Below are 21,363 nucleotides of genomic sequence, written 5' to 3'. Positions count from 1 at the left end.
TTTCTTGGGTTTAGTGGTTGTTTCGAAGTAGATCTTTAGTCAGTATGTCTATATGTTGTACCGAAGGACCTGCCCATGCAGTCATATTATGGTAGCACAGTAGGTTACCGCATGGCAATCATCCATTTGCACGTACTCGGAGAGCACTTGTTCTTTCTCACTCAATGCGTTTTACAAATATTAAGATACCTGTGCAACACTGGAAAATTCAGTAAAGGAATATATTATTCTGATTTTCGCATATGTTCAGATAAGTACATTCTGAAGTTTTCTGAAAACCAAGCAGAATTATACTACACCCTTAGAGTCAGAAAACGCTTTTCTATTTCTAACCTATCTGTAATTTAGCTCATATTAACCTTTATCTGCCTTTTATAATGAACACTAATGGAAACATTTTTTTTTCTCCTCTCCTGTAGGATGACATGATTGCATTTTACAACACTCACCCAATAGGAAAGAAGGGAACATGCAGTTACTTGAGTAAGGCTGTGATCGCTTTATTGCTGGAAGGGGAAATGAAACCAAGCCATGATGATCCATGTACCATTAGCTAAAGATTGAAACAACACAGGAATTGTTGCTTTATTTAGTGTTCTATGTATTTTGCATGCAATTTTAAAATCTTGTTTTGAAGAGCAACTCTGGCTAGTAATACAAATGCATACCATCCTTTGCTGAAAGGAGTGCCATTAAAGACACTAAGTGCCACCTAATTTTTTTCCTCAACTGTGATACTCAGAGCACATGCAGTTATTCTCGTGTTATTCGATTAAATTGAATGAGATTCTATTTGTGATCTTAAATTATACATTTAACATCTTTGGTAACTTCGTGATAAATGCAGTACAAGATGTCTTTATACCTCTATTTATTTGTAATTACAAAAGGTTACTGTTAATTTTAAATGAAATTCAGAAATTATCATGAAGGTCTAAAGTTTAGTACGCTTTAGTGTGGAAGCCTGAAACCTGTTTTTTGGGTTTGGAATCTAGAGACAAAACAGAGATGAACCTTAAAAGTTACTCCTAAAACATTCGCTGTAACAGTTCCATTGGTAGCACACAAGTTATCTTGGTTTTAGTTTGTCAGTGTATAACTTGCTAAGTGGGTTTCCCCCTCATAGAATGACTTTATCTCTAGTAATAAATATCACTGCAGTTTCCCAGTTGTTGAAACATTTATAAGGTAAAGGGAAATATATGATAACAAGATAAAAGTGTCTGTTAAAAAAAAGGGGAGGGGCAAGCAAGCTGTATTTAAGATTAACATCAAGGTAATGAAGAAAAGTTGGTATTAAATAAGCTACTGATGCAGGAAAGAATTCAAGATACATTTATTTATGTCCTAAATGTGTGAAAGCAGTTTATGCTAAATCCTTTATTTTGGTAAAGGTAATAAAAAGTAAATGCTTGTAAAAACAGTCAATAAAAATGCTTTTAGAGTTGCACACCAAGGCTCTCATTGACTTTACAGGCAACCTTTAATGTGCTACTGGATGAACCCCATGGAACAGATCATTAAAATACCTGTTTTATTTTATCAGAGCAAAATATATTCAAGCTTTAGAAATAGCCCTTAAACATTCTGATAATAAAAGTAATAGTGACTGACTATAACTCAACCTTCAATAACTTGTTTCCATATCAATATTAAATGTAGGCTGTTACTCATAGAGGGCAAAATTAATGTCAAAAGTGATGGAATGAAGCTGGGCAACAGAGGTAGTTGAAAAAGCTTAGACAGTTGTCCTAGTGCTTCCCAGGAATCATAGAATCAATCCTTCTCAAGCCAACTTGGTAAAAGCATTGTTTCTGAAGGCGAGTTTTAAGCTACTATAAAATCTCTTGCCAAATGGTGCAGAGAATGAATAGGGTTGGAAAACCTAACTTCTGGCTAATAGCTGAAATAATAGTCTTAACGGTCTTCCTTCCTGTAATATATTTAGCATTCAAAGGCTAGCAAAGATACAGGAGTAAATCAGGAGGAAAAAAAAAAAAAAAAAAAAACAGAAGAAACACACAATAGTTACTCACTGTTGGGTGCATCCTGTAGAGTGTTCTTTGAGAGACTGCAGCATTGCTCCAACTCCAGCAAGGGGCTATGGTTAAACAGCAGACTGTTGGCAGTAGTTCTAAATACTGAATGAGGCACTATTTTAAAAAGCACTCCAACAATTCTTTCTTGTTTAGTTCAGTATTGCATTAACAGTTATCAAGTGCAACAAATTCTGCTTGCTCTTACATTTTTATATTGCTTGCAGATCTCTGGATGATCATGGATCAGTTATTAAATGTTTAACAAGCATGTCTGGTTCCACCGTTTTTAAAAATACTCTTTAAAACTCCATTTTTGCCACATTAACACAGAATAGTAACTCTGGTCTGTGAACTGTAAATTCTACTAAAAAAAAAATTAATACAAAATCTACAAATGATTTCAGGAGCACTGGCATCTCACTGAACAATAGCACTGTTTACTTTTGCAGTGGTTGTAGTTTGAATTACCATGCAGTTTACATCTTAAATAGCAGGATAGCTACTGTGCATTTTTACAGCACTTACTTAACCCTAGTTCTTAATGCTTTTCTTAGGGTCTTACTCTTCTAGCACCTTTAGTCACTACTTCATCTCCAGCCTGCTAATTTTAATGTGAACTGAACAACTGTATGAACTTGGAATGAAACTATTAAAAAAAAAAAGTTTCTGGTTTCCCTTTATAGCCTTCAATATTTTATTTATGAAATTATGATCATGGTAATTTTTCAACTCCTACAAAATAAGGAAGGTTCCTTGACTAGAAGAGAAGGAGAAAAATAGCAAAATTCGTCAGAACCTCCATTCTTTTGAAAAGGGTCTTATGTTTGGAAGGACACCACCCATATTTTACAGCGTCTCTGAAGCAGGAAAGAGCTTCATAAAAATGGCTCCCACGTAGCATACTAGTTAAATTATGGTCAACACAAGGCAGTTGCTTAAAAAAAAAATGCAGCTTTTACTACTTTATAAAAAGAGCTATGCTGATAAGTAGTTTTTGTTAGCACAGTACTATAACCACATCTTAGACCTAAAACTGCTTTTTTTTGTTTGAGAGTAAGTTTTCATCTTTCCTCCTCTCAAGAGTATGATCTGCCACATAGAAACTATATATTCTTTTTCTGCTCAGAGAACAACTATTGTCTAGCAACCAATTAACAAAGGTAATCGGGAAATATTTACTATGTTAGAATTTGAACAAAATCTCAAATTCAAATGAATCTCTTCATATTAAAAGTCTTGAATCACACAATTTTCTCCTTTCAGAAATTTTCCAATTCATATTTTGGTTAAATTGGAAAGACCACAAAATTATCTATAGTAAGGTGTCAAAGGAGGAGAAAGTTTAGCTCCAATCCCAACCAACTATATGTTTTGGGGAAGAAAAAAATCTGAATTAACCTAAACAAAAAGTACAATAATATAAGTAGAGTGTGTCCATTAGTCTTCAGTCTGACATGTCTCGCATTATGCAAAACAAAAACAGACTGTTTCCAGGAAGGATTGCAGCAACTGGAATAAGCTTTTTTTTTTTTTTTTTTTTTTTTTTTTTTTTTTTTTGAGGCACAGATACTACTATCTTAGTCCATCACATCTTCCCCTGATTATCAGGATTAGCATGAGAAGAATGTTTAAGTCAAAGTGGCTTACCTTTTAGCTTCTGTAATCCTATTATCCTGTTCTCTCAGCTGGGAAGAGAAATTTCTTGTTTTCTCATGTTTAAGTACATCTAATAGAACTACCACCTGTAAATATATCCTTGTATAAATAGAACAGAGTGAGGCAAGCAACTCTCCCTTGCGCTCTTTTCCCCTTACAAATTTTCTTTAGTATTTTGCTGAAAAGCATCATGCTTGATTGTTTCCCCCTCAGTTCAACTGACAGCATTTAAAACATAAGGAAACTATTGGATCCACTCTTCTGGCTGCTGAGTATCCCTAGCTATTAAATTTAACTCAGTTACTGCTGAACAGAGTGAGCTCAGAAGCAGATCTAACAGCCAGAGTAATCAGCATCTGTGCTCACCACCTTTTTCCTCATTCCTCATTCTTTCCAAACAGCCTAAAGTAGGCTCTGCCCATCCTAGCAGCTTGTTTCCCCCATTACAGCCAGGCCCTTTTCTCTCCTCTGCCATAAAGACCTGGGTTGCTACTTCAGCTCAGGAAGTTCTGAAGAAGGGGCCAAGAATGTTAGCACAATACATGCCAAGTGTGTGCGCAAGAATGAATGGGGTAGGGGTGGTGTACACAGGGCATATTTTCATATATACTTGTATCTCAAATACATGCAATTGGAAAAACAAGAAGCTCCTCTGAATTGGTCCTGGATAGAGCCAGCTCTAAGGCTCAAAGAGGCAGAGAGTGAAAGGTGAGACAGTGGAAGAAATGTGATCTTTCTAGGCTTGTCATCTGCATTTTGCTGCTCTCATCTCATGGAAACAAGCCTTAGCACATCAATCAGTCACAACAGTCACATGTTGATAAATTAAGTAGAACTTACGCTCTGTTAACATCTAGAATATTGTGAGCCAGAATAGGAATTTATAAGAAAGTTCTAAATTTAGTACCACTTGACTACCTCAGAATAGCAGAAAACACCTGACAAGCTAATTTGGCATGTAATTCAGCTTGCAGTACTTTCTAACGTTATGTACTTGTAACTATCGTGCTTTAAAAACTGCCAAACCCAACAGTCCAAAATGCCAATTTGCTGTTATGTTTCTATGTGATGTTACATGGAGATCAGAAAGAGTGGCTAAGCTTTTGCTAATTTGAGAGAAGTTTGTAAACACTCTCTCCACATGCTATCCATATCTTTAACTGTTAAATATAACACTATTTAATAGTATTTTTCTCTGTGAAAGTTCAATGCCCTAATTATTAATGCAGTTGTTACTTGAAAGGAGCTGTCAGGTTTTATAACAATATGGTTCACGTAAACCCACACAGTCTTTATTACCTCTGTCAGCCACTGGCAGGCAACACAGATTGTACCAAAGATGCATACAAACTTGGAGAGAACTCTCTCTTTTATCCAACATATTTTTATTGCTAATACAGAAAAATTTGTTTTCATAGGTGTGGTTATGCACCCTTCCCTAAACATAAAAAGCAAATTACATTACTGTAGCTCACTAAAACCTTAATCTTTGTAAATCAGTAACTTACATTACTTCTATTTTCTAATTCTGCAGCCTTGCACTTTCTTTGCCAACATTATATCAGCACATAATGTTAGATAAACAAGCTTTTCCCCCCTCTGTTTTTCAAATTATCTGTCTTTAGATGGATTTGTCATATAGGAATGTGTGTAAGTATCTGAAGGGAGGATGTCAGGGGGACGGGGACAAACTCTTTTCAGTTGTCCCATGTGACAGGGCAAGAGGCAATGGGCAGAAATTGAAGCACAGGAAGTTCCGCCTGACCATGAGGAGGAATTTCTTCCCTGTGGGAGTGACGGAGCACTGGAACAGGTTGCCCAGAGTGGTGGTGGAGTCTCCTTCTCTGGAGATCTTCAAGGCCCGCCTGGATGCAACCCTGTCTAACATGCTCTAGGTGACCCTGCTGAGCAGGGAGGTTGGACTAGATGATCTCCAGAGGTCCCTTCCAACCTTACTGATTCTATGAGGTCATCTAATCACCTCCACCTGGTGAGCCCAAATACAGTAAAATTTATTTTTATCAGTTACTAAAAGCATGATTTGTCATAGTAGGTTCTCTTATTTACTTTTTTCTGGTCCACAAGAATCCTACACCTATGTAATATTAACACTGACAACTCTTTAGGTGATAAACCGTATCTTCTATCTACTCTGAGCACTTCCTAGCTGTGTTCATACATAAATTTAGTAAGCATGCATCTTCCTTAGCAATGCAAATAGTAAATGGGATTGATCCCAAGATGAGTCCTGAGAAACAGCTCTGGCTGTCTTGTATCTTTGCTTGACACCATCCCTTTTTAACTAACCTCTTACAGTCTCACCTTATTGAGGCTCCTTATTCTCCTCATGAAACACAGCAGTAAATTTTCTGAGCTTTCTTAACTCTGCTAGCAAATTGCTTTCTCCTCCTTTTTTGAAACACTCATCCAGAAACTATATTTCCCCCTTTATTTGTTGACCACCTTCCCATTAAAAAAGACAACAATTATCACTGTTTGCCCCCTCTTTCCATGCTTACTGTTACTAAAATAGAGCTGCCTTTTAAGAAAAAAGGCAGTGCTTAAATGAAAAGCCAACTCATTTCAGAGATTAAATGAGAAACAGAGTTGATATATCTGAATTTATGATCTGTTCCAAAGACTGTTTCTTCCCTTTGCATTTGTATAACAGTAAAAACCAGTGGCAGTCTGAGCACACCTTCCTCCCCAAAAGGTCAGCATGCTACAGAAGATTCTGCAGGACAGTCTTTGTGCAGATTTATTCCAAACTAAAGATATTTCTTTTCTACTCTTATTTCACATCTCCCTCCAAATTAATTATTTACCCTAAAGCTTCACTGTCTTCTTTCCGCAAAGCAATCTGGCATATTCTAGAAAGAAATTCAGCCAGTTTAAATACTATGTGTACACTCAAGATTATATTGACATGGATATGACCATTCAGTTATACAAATTATAGGTCCATAATTGTTACAAATTTGACAGTATCAAAAATGAGACTCTGTAACATGCGATCTTCCATTTACTCTAAATTAAAATGTGGTAAGACAATGCCTCCAAGTCACTACAACTTATTATAAGCCTGAAGATACCAGGGATTAGGTCACACGTTTCTAAAAGTTGCGAAAACTGGGAAGTCAATGCATCTAAACACATGCCAAGTATGAGAACTTAGTATTCTGTGTATGTATGGATATTATGAACACATCACCTCCTACTGACGCCAGAGTCAAAGTTTTACTCCAGGAGCACCAGTAATGTTCTGCCAGTCTATAACCAGCATAAGAAAATAGGTCAGGCTTTAAATTTTTAAAACCTTTCTTCTGTGAGACCTACTGAGAATTTATTTCAGAATATTCTCAGCCAAAATATCTCCTCACAGAGTTTCTTGGTTGAACAAACTTCTTTGCCCGTATTGGATCATTTTAAACCTTTGTTTCATCAGTTTGTGCTGAATGGAAGTGTCTATTTTATAACTGAATTGTCTACAACTTTTCCGCTGATAAGCTAATGGTCAGTGACCTGGCTGCATGACAGTATTAAGCTAACTGAAGTGTTCCCTCAGTCAAAATAAAAGCTAGGAATATTTTCCTTAGCAAGTATGTGAAAATAATATTGTTTTGGGGTGATGTGTTTCAAGTTTGCCCCTTCTGTTTCTTTCTCCACACCTGGCTGTTTTCATTCTCAGTTGTTTAGTTTTAAAATGTTCTCATGGATGTTCAAATGTCAAAGCAAATTAAATCTTCTAAAAGCATACTGCTTCACACTGCTGTTAGATATTTGTCAAGTATCAAGCAGTACCTACAGTGACAGCGTACACACCACTTGGAATCTACACAGACTTTGTCCAGACTAGAGTCATCTCAGGTAGAAATGACTCCATAGATGAAAATTCATTTCAGTTTTTCTTTAGAAGGCCTTAATGATTAACAGGCATGTTTATTACTAAAGCATAAGACAAAAATAATGTCATCCTACATAACAACAAAGGGGGTTTCCTGTGCAAGCTCTCAGTATTTCTCCTACCACTCTTCCACCAGACACCTAGACCAAATGTCTTATTGTTTCAAAAGCTTTTCTTTCAAGAACGAGTACAAATAGGTTGCTAAACTACTTTTATTTCCTACTCTGTGCTCCCTTCCCACAATAAAGCATCTGTCACCTGCAGGTATGTATTTTTTGCTTGTTTCTTCTTTCATAGAATCGGTAAGGTTAGAAGGGACCAGTGACAAAATATTTAGTATGGATGAAAGAACATAAAAAGTGGATTTGTACAAGCTTCCAGAAGCCTGATGTTTAACCAGCTCTTCTTGTTTGTAAATAATCCTCCAGACAGGAGAGGAGACAATTCTCAGCAAATGACAGGCAGACCTATAGGCAGTTACATGTTGAAGTACCTTCTCATAGTCCTATTTCTCCTAACTTTCTACCTCTTCTAATCTCTCACTTAATCCATCATCTTTTTCATTCTTTCTTTTTTTTCACACTGTCAGCATGGAATTCATCAACTCCTCCCTTCCGCACTTTCCATGTCAGCTTTTCTCCTCACCATTCCTATATTCTCATACTTCTGGTGCACATCTGCACATGGAAAGAAGAAATGGAGTCCTGTTGCATTTCCTTGCACCACCACCCTACCAGTACCAAACAAACAGAAGCAGACAATCCAGTGATGACAGCACCTTCCAGCAGAGGTATACCTGAGCAAACAACATCATAAACACACACACCACACTGCCCTTAGCCTTTTATGAGCAATAAACTGGGCTATTCTCATTTTTCTGCTGGCATTCTGGAGTTCCTGGCCACTCAGTATTTGACACCTGAGAGAAGAGAAACCTCAGTGAGAATCGAGAGGGTGACAAAAAATAAATGGTAAACCAGGTAGTTTTTAAAGACATAGTTCAAGTAATGGCTGGTAAATATTTCACAAACTTGGTCCTGATTTCTTGCAAAACATTCTGACTCAGGGAGATAAGGAAAGAGATGAATCCAGGGGCTGGAGATTAATGGCTGGAGGTGGAAAGATCAATACAGTCTCCTGTGTACTCACAAAAGCTACTGCCAATATAGCTGCTGCAGCCATTAAAAGAAGTTCCAAAGCATTCAATATTGGTTCACACCATTCAATGCTCCTATTACAAACTTTCACAGCTTTCCAAAACTTGAAAAACATTCTGTTTCCCAGAGGTAGTATGAACCATTCAAATGATGGAAAAGCTGGGATACACATAGTTTAAAGTAAAGCTACCCAGTAGAAGTAGCTTGTTTTTAAACTCCATTTTTTCCCAGTTAAATTCCTCTACCAACTACCCTTTAGAGTAAGAACAAAAGAATTCATCTAAGCAAACCATAGAAAACTCTTCATTTTCCTCTGCTATTATAAAGAGGGGGAACATGAGCCTTTCAGTTAGAACTCCTCATAACATTCCCCCCCTCCAAAACAATCACCTACAATTTTGCCAAAACCATCGACTTCACACCGTAGATTACTGTGATAGTTAATAGGTGTCATGTTCACCATATATCAGATATTTCAAACCGTTCTATTCCTTGAGAGAATTCAAAAACCAAGTTGATGTAATTCAAAGCTTGCATGACATTTTTGCTGTTAACTTTGTTGCTTTCCTTTGTACAAATTTCAGTCTTGTTTCACCTACACATCACTCTGTGAAGCTGCTGAAGAACCTATCCTTTATATTTAAAAGTAACAGACAACCAAATTAATAACAACGGAAATCTCTGAGAAATCCCCCTCAATACTTGCTAATCCTCCACAGCAGAAAGTGTACTACGAGATTCTGGTTTAAAAGGGCTTTCGTTGGAATAATCCCAAAATACATAACATGCTGCTATCAAATCCTGAGGGTTGGGGCATTTTTGTTAAAAACATTTCCTAATCCAGTTATGTAAGCATGCAGCATATTTGGTAACCACAAGCTCTGGATCAGTATGATAATACTATTGGATAGTTGCCATTCTGCTTTTGTTATTTGGGTCTCCTGTTACATTTTTGTTTTTGCTGCAAAGTAAGTACTTTCTTACTCATTATACATTGAGTTCCTGCCCTGGAAATTACTGAAGAAATCCTAGATAGTGTTCAGGTTCTGTCTCATTTAATACCTATACATCTTCGACAGTTTTCAGGAAAGTCTACCTGCTTAACCAACAGCAGCATTAAAACTTTTCTACTTCTGTAATACCACTTCTTTGCTACATACAGTAGTAACACAGAAGTAAGTTTTAATCTTCGTCTGGAAAAGAGAATTAATTGCAGATACCAATAAATCAACCTCTGTTCTAGATCATAATTCATGGATTTTTTTTTTCCTGCTATCTTTACTTTTTCTTCCCTGATAGCAATGACTCACATTTCTGGTCCTGGTTCAAAACTCTTTTAAGCCTATCTAAAATCTGCAACAATTACGATTGGATCTTATGCAATAAAACTGAGCTAATGTACTAGTTTACTGAGACATCTTTTTCTGAATAGGGCAAGTCCCATGGATGAAGTTAAAACATGGTCTAAATGTTTAAAATAAGAATCATAGCATCCTGACATTCCATCCACAATACGACAAGTAATCTTAACTTACTTGAATCAAGACAGCTTATAGCCTACAGATAAAATCTTCGTTTTGATAACTGTATCATGAATCGGATTGTACACACAACAGTAACGGTTCTCAGCTGTATTCTTAACACTTGTGACTAACTCAACCTAGTAGCTGCATTGAATTAGGTTTCTTCCCAAAAAAACTCACATAAGACATTTTTGTCTCATTTCCTAATATGCACAGTGCTATTATGAGATCTTCAAGAAGAGAATGAAATTCACTTTTAATTAAAACCATAACCCTGTGCTCACCGCAACAAATGAAAGCTTCCCATTCATGTCACTAGGTATGGGGCTTACTCCTTACGTAGCTGTAAACTCTTGAGATCAGAGACTAATTTCTTATGACTACTCTTACCTAGCACACACAGACCATGACTCCAGCATAAATATAAAAAGAGCTTTTTTTAAAGAGTCGAGAAACACCCATAGGCAACACTTACCTCTAGAATTATTTTAAGAGAACAAAATTTAATTTAACTACCAGAGTCTAGCAGTATAATTTTCTATTATGAATGAAAATTGTAAGCCAAGCCTAATGAAAGAGTAATAGAGTTAAATAACTTGCCATTAGTAAATACAATGAAAAAATGACAATACCTATTTATCATTAGGCCACAACAGAAGGGCAAATAGTTATTACAGTATTAATAATATATCACTGGAACATACGTATTAACAAAAAGTATTTCAGTACAGTCAATACATTTACCTAAAAGAGTCTTTATATGGTAGTTCATAAGAGGAAAAAATAAAGCTATTAACAGAAGTAGGAGTGGTAGGGCAGCCAGATGCCTAAAATTTAAATTAAGAAATTATGGAGGTGCAATTAACTCCACTGAAGACTGTGCATCTCATCCAAAAATCAATCAAGAAAAATGCTTGATTGAATTTTTATATAATCATGATCCACAAAATCCCTCCCAAGCATATTTTCTTTCCTGCAAGAATGACAGTCTTTTAAACTTCCCCTAATGAACAAAGACTTGTAGCATGGGAAGACAAAATTAAGCAGAAAAGACCACCAGTGCTCTGAAATAAGCACAGAACAACATTGCGAACTACTCCAGAGAGCTCAAAAGGAAACATGCTGACTTGTATGAACTGTTTTTTCCCTGCCTCTGCTCTTTTCACACTGAAATAAGGGAGGAGTTGTGGGTTGTGTGTGTGAATGTAGGGAAAAGACAGGAAGGAAGCATGGCTGCACTTTAGAGAGAAAATAAACGATTTCCTTGTGGGTTTATGTTCAGTGAGTTTTCTTCCTACTGGGAAGGGGGAGTTGTGCGCTGTCTCCCTCATAAACAACAGGCTGAAGCATCCAGGAGTGGGATAAGGAAGCTGTATTTTCTTCATTTACTTATTTAACAGTGATGTAGGGGACTACAAAGCACGGACAGTTCCCCCCCTCCCCCCCCCCCCCCCCCCGCCTCCATCTAAAGAAATTTTTTTGCTCTGAGTGTTAGCTGGGGGGGGGGGGAAAGAGTAGAAACTCAAGGTGTCAAGAACAGAAAAATTTATAGTGGTGGATAAAACTTTCTCCTAAACCAGAAAGAGACTCTTAACAATGCTTGTTAGAATTCTTTACATAAGCATTCTTCAAAAGAGCACGTTTCACATGGGGAGAAGGTGAGGTAAAAGGAACACTTCCCAGTCTTTACCCACATATGTACACTATAATTTTGACTTGATCTGAAATAAAAAAATACTTGCAGACAGCACTTAGTCTCTTATTTCATAAACAGTGACACTCTAAGGCTAAAGAGATGCTGTTTGGAATAGATGTTTCCTGCTAGTGCCAGAAAGAAAGAAGTAACCTCAGCTAAGCCTGACTCCTATGGGTGACTGACTTGGAGCTTGGCACTTTCAAAATTAAATAGCTAATATGTCAGTGATGAAGTCAATCAGAGGGAAAAACAGTGACACCACATACAGGAAGAAAGAACAATAAAATACGTTAGAACCATTTCTTATTCAACTTACCCACTAATGAAACAAAGATACCTGGAGGCTCTATGCCTAAGCACCCCAAGAAATCTACACAGAAGGTGCAGGCAGGTATAGGAAGAGAGGATCTCACATTGTTTTACATCTGCACAAAACAACAGACCTAGAACTTGTGTATTACTGCAACCTGACAGGAACTTAAAACTTGCTAAAAAAGCAACTTCCATGAAAATTATTGATAATAAAAAAATTCCCTTGCTTTATATCACGGCACTGAGAAGTGATGAAACTCAGACAATGCATGTGCGTCTCCCTCTGGGTTATGTTCCAGAAGCTAAAACAGTGTCTCATTCCACCTTAAATGGGAAAGGGAAAAAAAATATGAACCATGTCTTTTTAACTTGGTTACCTAAGCTGGATACAAGCATATCAAGCTCCTGGTTTGCTTATGGAAGTAAGTATATCAATAAGGTAGTATATCAATAAGTGATCTTACAACAGGGTTCTCAATTAGCCACACCAACAGAACCTGAAATTACTTGGTATTGCTTGTATCCGATCATTGAGCTGTACTTCAGTCTCTCATAGGAGGTGATTAAGCTGACTTGTAAGAAAGCAAAACCCACAATTTTCTGTGTCCCTGTGACAGACAGCACATGTTTAGTTAGATATGCTACACAGCTGAATTGAGCATTTCCTGAAAACAAACTGTGCTACAAAATTTGTAAAGGAAATATTAGCAACATGCTCAGAGATATTAGCACAATCTTTCCAGCTCCAACTTTTACATACTCTATTCTGTAACATAACATAAAAACAAAATAGAAGGAAAACATTAACAGAGAAACTCATATACTTTGAAATGTATCTAACATTGGTGGTATGACATAAAAGTATACAAGTAAGAAGCAGCAAAACGTCAACAGTTTTGGCACGGTTTCAACAATGCAGAAAAAAAGGAAGCATTTAGGATCCATAAGGTCTTCATGCAATACCTACAGATTGCTGGGTACCTAGCTAACTAGATCCATATTTTTCTTCTCTGTTAACATGTCTTTCCACCCCCTCAAAAAAAAAAACAGTTTCAGTATTATTTTTAGTACTAGGAACTTCTGGGGTTTAAACAAGAGTCCAATGAAATGAGTGCTTAAAATGGTTTAGTCATACTTTTGGTTATTTTACCCTATATTTTATATTTAAATGGGCAATTCAGCAAGCTCTTGGCTGTGAAATTCCATCTGCTTGTATTCATCAAGAGTATTTATTTTGTTATTTTCACCTTGGAATTTTGATGGAAAAGCATCTTTAAGAAGCTTCTCCTAACTCTTCATTACTATTATTAGCATTACCATGTATCTATAGAAGCCCTGAAAAATGATGCGTTCTCCGTGTCTGGCAGTATACAAACTGCTTTCACTTCCTTTCCCCTTCTTAAGAAACAGTAAGATCTAAGCATAAAACAAGTCATTAAACAGTCAAGCAAAGTAACACAAGAAAATACAATGTCATGTGTGTGAGAGTAACTGCTGTAATTCCTGCAATCAGCAGACACACAAAATCCATTTAAAAAGCTGCCTCCTGGCTTCCTTACTATCTCAGAGCATATCTACAAGATATGATGGTAAAGATACCAGTAAACTCTCTCACCTCATCATCACTTCCACTCCCACAGCTATTACCAGCAACAAAACTGCACTGGAAGTCTTTGTCAGCCAAAGTCCTAAATGGGTAGAAGCAATATCTCAAACACAACATAAAAAGCCCTCTAATATTGGAGCTTGAAAGATAATACAGACCTATCTTTTTATCTTAATACCATTACAACCAATGACTAGCGTGCTTTTGGGAATAAATGCCCTTTATCTCCTCAGTCCTTTCTCTTTTTTATTTTCTTTAAATACACAAGCTTTTTATTTTATAAAAAGACTTCAATCCTATTCCTATTCCTTTTGTTATCAATATATAGCTCCAGTTGAAATTAATGATAGCAGGACACAAGTTCTGTGGGATTTACTTAGATCCCAGAGCAACATCTAAGAACAATGTTAAATTCTTGATCGATATGATGAGAGCTATGCAAAAGGTTAGCAATGAAGATTTATACTGGGCAGACAAAATGTCAGTTTACTGGCAAAAAATAAGTGAATCACTAAATGAATGACTGACCCTTCTGTATTCCAGAAACAGAAAAAAGTAGATTTAAAACCAGTGATTTTCATCTTGAAGGTCTCATCACAAAACTAATGAAACTACAGCTGCTATAAAGTCATTCTAAAAGTCAACAAGTTTCAAGGGAATGAGATAAACCTACAAATTTTACCTGCTAATGTTTAAAAACAAGCGCTTGTTAGAATTTGGGTTCAAAGTCATTAACTGCAGTTCCACAATGGTCATTCAAGAAGCTAAATTATGAACTATTTGTTGATGATGTATTCAACATATATTTGTGAAAGCTTCTTTTAGCTCAAATCTCCTTGTAAAATCTGAAACATCTGGTGAAAAGATTAGAAATTACGGTTAGCATAAATGTAGAAGACATGAAAATACTAAGGCCCTTAGACTTTCTCAAGCTAAGTACTCATCTTTTCTGCAACTTAATTGCTTCCATAGTGTTTTTCTACCTGTAGGTCACAGCCTATATTATACAAGTAGAGCCACATTTTTACATTCAACTGTATAGGCAGTCTAAAATATGTATATTCAGGGCTCAATTTTTATTTTTACTACTTTTTTTTTTTTTTAATTTGACGATGCTCACTAGTCCCACTAGTGTTCTACTCTAGATTTGCTTTGAGTTATGCTATTTCTCTAGTGACACTGGCAGTGTTCAGACTAGTAAAACTTGTCCTTGTACTCCAAAATTCCTTCAGCGTACATACCCTAAACCCTTCTGTATCAATGATAAATAAAGCAAATGCCTAGGAAATGCGCTAAAAAAATTATTAATTTTAACTTTTACTTTTTTGATGACTCCCATGGAAGGAAAGAAAAGCATTAAATCGCTCAAAGAATTTCCTACTTAGTACTAGACTTACTATTATTAAAACACATCTCAAATTCCATAGGCTTCTTGTGCATGAAAAAAAAAATCAATATATTTCCAGGAATATTTCTAATATCAATTTCCAGAAGAACTATAAGTTTTTTACATGAACCCAGTGCCACTCATGTGAATCATTTATATTTTATGGCCTTCACTTGAGGCACTGAAGTCATAGTAACACAAAAAATCTTTAAATTCCTCTAAGAAGCCAATATTTCTTCATGTTCCCCAGTATCTAAGTTTGCTTTGCAGCAAAATTTCAGCCAAGTATTTTCAAAGTTTACAAGTATTTTACATTAATGAATTCATTTTTCATTTTACAGGCAGTCAGAGGCAGAACCATCACAATAAGGACAAGACTGACTTATTAGAAGAAAGCTCCCTAGAGCAACCAAATAGCACACTACACTTTAAATCAAATGAGCAGCTATTAACATCAGTTGTATACAATTTATAATGTGGTGTTCTGCTGCCTTGGAGAACTTCCCTAGCAGTAAGATAAGAATTTCAACTTATCTTGTTAACTAACTTTAAAAAATGAAGTGTTCTTAAGATATGAAGCCTTGAATCAAAATGCAGAGAAGAAAAAAAGATAAGTAGCATTTTTTTCATGCAAAACAAACGTCAATACATAAAACAAATAACGATCAAAATACTTTATTTCCAAACTATACTTAGGTAGAATTTCAGCTATGAAAACCAGCAATCTGATATCCATCTGAAACAAGTGAATCATACAGACTGCATGCTTCGTAGGTAGTGAAAACAACAGCAAACCACATGCTCAACTGAATAGAATAAAGGTATTGATTTAATGTCTATAGAGTAGAGGCGTTCAGTAACAAGAAGAAACTCTATGCTAAAATCTTCATCTTTACTTTTCCTCCCTTCTGACCTCCGTCCATCCAACTTCAACTGTTTCACAGGTGAAATAAGAATCTTTCCTCACTTCTCACATTCTGTTGCTTTTCTCTTGTGGTTGCACAGTCATTAATACCAGGTTTGTATACTGCTAGATTAATCACAAACAAGTTTAATACAGGTCAAGCGCAAGTACACAACTACATTTCTAGTTTATGGGCCACAGTACATACTACAGTTTGTTTACCTTACATTGACTGTGTGTCAAGAGTTAACACATCATCTAGCAGAAAGTGGCATAGACAGTACTTGATACAGCATAAAGGTAACAGGCGCAAAGTGAACATATTAATATATGCAGAAATCACACAAAATTTGAACTAGCAGAACAAGTTTTACAGAGTATTTTTCAATTGTGATAACACATCTCTGACACAGTATAAGATGGTGTCAGATCACTAAATGTGGCATTATTTCCAATACATCAAACACAAACTTCTTCCTTTAAATACTACTTACAGTTTACACAATTGAAAAAGTGATGATATCACTCTGGTGATGATATCAGCCTTGATCATCAGATTCCCCTCTGCTCTGTCAAGTCCTATTATACTGTTCTTGAAGGGTGCAGAAGCTCCTACTCAAACTAGAAAGCAACTTGAAAAAAAGTGAGAATCCTTAAAACAAAAAACTACTTTGTAACAAATTGCATTTGGTACCTAAGAACCACATTGACCTTAGGATTCCTCTCCCATTCCCCTTTCTATATTCCATAGCTATTCTATTCCTGTCATTCTTTTTAAGAGATCATGAGATACTGTGTCATAATCTATGTATCTGTATGTCATTTATTTTTATGCTATATATGATATTCTGCTTGGCCTCCGAACACTAATGCAAGACAAGCATTAATTTAAGAAATGCAGAAACAGGGATGTTTTATGTAATTTTACCTGCACTGATGCTAATCATCAGTCCCATCATTTTACATATTCTCAGAGCCCAAACAGTCTTTCATAGCACTTCTAATCAATAGTGAGACTATGATATTCTCAGTACAATTTTGAGAATGATTTTTCCTCCAACACAAAGACAAAAGGAAAGAAATGCTTGGAGAAGATGTAAAAATCCTAAAAGATCTCTGAAAACTGCTGAAGAAGCCAAGTACATATCCTATCCCACTTAAAGCTACAGCACAACGTCACTATCTCTCCAGGTCTGTTCAGAAGGAAATATACCTCGCTATGACAGCTGTTATCAACAGAACATGCATTCCACTCAGCAGACAGCCCCAGAGCTTTGGCAGCAATCTGTTTCCAGTTCTCACCCTGGACTAACCTCTGATGGCAGGTGATTATTTCCTCAAATTCTTTTCAGGAGTTTGTTCAGAAGAATAGTATCAGATAGAATACTGAAGAGTTAGTACATTCATTCTCTATTAAGCAACTTATCTGCAACTAAAACGGATCTAGAAAGAGAGACCAAGGTTATGTCAGGTATTAAACCAGATCTTAAACAACCCAGCATATCCCATACTTTGGGAAAAGCCTGTTCCCCCCGCACTCGCATGATTTGCACTCAAGCTTAAAACAAACAATAATACTCCAAATAAGCTAAACCATTATCAGAAAAATAACACTGATAACTTTTCAAAACAGAAAACTCTCATCCATGTGTGAGAAACTAGAGTAACTGCAGCCAATCTTATTCTCACATGTTCCCCATAACATTCTTAAAACTCTTACTGCCATTATTTGCAGTTAATCTAGTTAATCTCTGAATTGATTGTATATATAAGAAATGCTAATCAGTTTGTGTAGAGAGAAATTGATTTTTGTTTTCACTTTTTAGATGTAATCATCCCTCCCTCATTGGGTTGTTATTTTCTTCATGGGCAACTGTTACTAGAGAAACTTCTAGCAGCTATAGCAACAAGACCTAACACCTACTGTGTGTCTAAATCCCAAGGTTAACCAAATAGCGGTGGTAATAACTACAGGACCCTGTAATTACAAACAGTGAACTGTACTCATCTACTTAGGGTCTGTGTCCATCCTTTTATCTCTGCCCCCAAGAGGAATTTAACATCAGGGATGTGTCCCACTGATGCTTCTTGTTGGTTTGTAGACCAGAAGACTTAGCTGTGCTGACAGAATCAGAGGACACTTTTTTTAAAGTTTTTACTGTATAAATAGTCTGTAGTGTATTTTGGGTACTGTGTAGGGTAATTGAATATTATTACTATGGTCTTGTTTCCATGTCTGATTTTATTCCACCCAAGGCAACAACATCAAAAATAGCCTCAAAAAACTATACATGAACCACTGGTACAATGCTGAAAAGGATAAGTTATTGTAATCACATGAACCCATCAAGATTATAATAAATTAGTCTCATTTTGACAATCAGTGTGTTTTTTTTGTTGTTTTTTTTTTTTTTTTTTTTTTTAATCTCTGCTTGAGAGAACCTGAAGTATGGCTAGGATTTTTAGTTCTCCCCACAAGAAGGAACTGACAAGTAACTATCTAAAAATACCTAAAATTAAAAAACAAATAAAAATAAAATAAATTAATGGCATTTCTAGCTGTAATAAATAATATCTCACTTTAAAGCACAGATGTCTTGCAGCAAAAATGCAAGAGTCTTTTGCTCAACAATCTCCAGAAGTGTCTTGAATCCGTTATTGTGGCTCTTGTTAATGAGCAGGAAGACATCTGCTTAACTAGCATGCTAGAGAGGCTGAAATCTCTTCCAGGGTATATTCCGTACCTTAGTTTTCCATTCCATTCATGAACAGAAGATCATTGGAGTAACTAAATCTTTACTACTATAGATTGGTGCTGCTTCTTAAGAGTTATTTTCTTTTAAATATTCAAATACATAGCTGTGAGACCTTAGCATGAAAAGTTACTTTTTCAGCAAACTGTAATTATATTTAAAAAAAAAATTGATAGCAAGAGATATCAAAACACGAAAACAAGTAAGATTTGATTTCTCTTTGAGTCAATTTCTGAAATCCTCCTATCATGCAGATTTTGTCATGTTAATCTGTCTCTCTTTAAATGGTGTGGATCAAAGCCAAGAGAGAAAGCCACTAACTCTTGTGAAATTAATAGTTTTATTCATAAAGTAGGCTTTTAGATCCAGTCCTGCCAACTTCCATATCAATTATACAACTTTAGATGGGCTTCGGTTCAAGTCTCAAGTGACAGAGTGAAGTGACTGCTATGGTAAGTTTTTTCTTATCACCTCTTGGGCTTCAGTATTGTTGAAGTATTCATTATTTCAGATCAAATTAATAGTGTGCGTGTAAGAACTGATTCAGGTCAAAGTAAAAATTAAATAGAGTATGCATCACTTCCTGACAGAAGGGGGAAATTTTGCTCAATCTATATAACAACTGATACAAACAGAAGGTAGACTAATACCAACTACTGCTGGTAATTCAATGCAATCATCTTTATGACCATTCCCAAAACAAAACACATCAAAAATTATGTAATTGCCCCTCAGCAAAACTAAGGAAGTGCTGACATCACCTAATGATGGACTCTTATGCAAAGCCAACATATTTCTCTTGAGGGTAAAGGGACTAGAGACTGGCTACTAGCACTGGCCAACCTGCTGCTCACTCCCTTACACGATGGCCGCACATCCCTGAGGGGGCTGCAACTTCGCAGATACAGGTGAGCCATGTATTTATGAAAGGTTTATAATGCATACACATATCTTGAATACTTTATGTTAAACATGCCACTACAAGCAAAAGAATTATTCACATGACTACAGTATCAAGGCAGAGTGTACTCTCTAACTTGCTTTAACTGCTTTTATTTTTTGAATGTTTAGTCAATAAAAAAGATCTTGTACATAACTGGATAGGCATAAAAAAGGTAGAGAGATGGCTGGAAAGCAAGGGTAAATTGGCACATCCCCTTCCATATAAATGACAATATCATTTCCCATAACGATAGTGCAACTTGCATGTGGAAGTGGATAAAACCTAAAGAACTAGCAGCTGTTTAATAATTTTAATAAAACCCACCTAAAATAAAGATAGGTAATAACTAGGCTTCAGATGTTAGCTGTCTCCTTTAGCCTATTAGATGTATTATTATTTATTTTGTATCTGAATGACCTACCAGACTAAAATCCAGCTCTGACATGCGCTTTACCAAGCTTCAATAATAGACAATTGTAGTTTCACAGTTCCATTTGCTCAAGGATGCAACACGTTAACATGTCACATAAGACACATAAAATGGAGGACAAGGATAAATAAGCTATTGGTTACGTAACTTCACTATGATACAGTGGTTCCACTTCCCTTCAAATTGTTTTAACATTTTCTGTTATTTTGAAATAAAATCAGCTATACCTTAACTAACAACTATACAATCACTAATGTGATTGACATCAATGTCAAGAGACTGAAAACATGTATTTGCACTGGCCTCAAACTGGATTTACATTTCATTTGCTTCCCTCTCTGCCCCTAGAAAACCCTACACTTTTGCATGCCTTTAAACTGATAAAATGGTAATTTGTTAATATCTCCGTTTTGTAAAACATGAGTTCTTGAGCTCCGAAGTCATACCATTTTATATGCAACACTTAAGCTAGATATCAAAACATTTGGCTTCCTACAGCAACAGGCACAAACACAAAACAACCTAAATGCCTATGTCAGATTAGTGGCAACCCTGTCATACAACCTAAGCAGTTCTCGCCCCAGCTGGGATGAACCTTCATTTAGGTCACCCTTGAAGCTGTATCTATATTAAACTCTATTGTACCAGCAAATCTTCACAATATGGTATTACATACATACAAAATCTCCTGCCATCAGCATTGGACTAGCTCACTGATCCCATTTTTACACTTATTGACCACTGTACCTTCATATTAGGCATTTGCATTGCAGTATAGTATCTCAGAAAAGGCTGGAGATGGAAGACACAGCTAATGTGAACAATGAATCATTGTCATGATGTGCCAGGCAGCTGCATCGTGTATGATTAGTCTAGGGAAAACATGCTGATTTCACATTTTGGATCAAAATAAGGCTAAAGCTGGCAAAAGATAACAAAGCAGTTAGTTGTTTCTGAGCATCAACTACTAGACCAAGTGAAGTTGTGCCTTCATCTTTTAAAGAAGACCTGATGTTAAAAAGAGTCTGTGCTATGTACTCCTATGCAACATGC

General features: G+C 36.1%; 1 protein-coding gene across 5 annotated transcripts in view; it reads left to right on the top strand.

The window, feature by feature from the left end:
• Window positions 1–1,450, top strand: part of PHKB (phosphorylase kinase regulatory subunit beta) — a 90,514-nt gene extending 89,064 nt beyond the window's left edge. For all 5 annotated transcript variants that reach the window (XM_062586549.1, XM_062586554.1, XM_062586550.1 and 2 more), the window contains one exon: window positions 420–1,450. In XM_062586549.1, coding sequence (XP_062442533.1) covers window positions 420–557 — 138 coding nt within the window. In that variant the 3' untranslated portion in view covers window positions 558–1,450. The remainder of the gene's footprint in view (window positions 1–419) is intronic.
• The last annotated feature ends 19,913 nt before the right edge of the window (window positions 1,451–21,363 follow it).

Source organism: Rhea pennata, chromosome 13 (genome assembly GCF_028389875.1).
Source record: "Rhea pennata isolate bPtePen1 chromosome 13, bPtePen1.pri, whole genome shotgun sequence".
NCBI classification, from domain to species: Eukaryota; Metazoa; Chordata; class Aves; order Rheiformes; family Rheidae; genus Rhea; species Rhea pennata.
The sequence above is the reverse complement of the archived record's forward strand: the minus strand, read 5'-3'. Positions and strand labels throughout refer to the sequence as shown.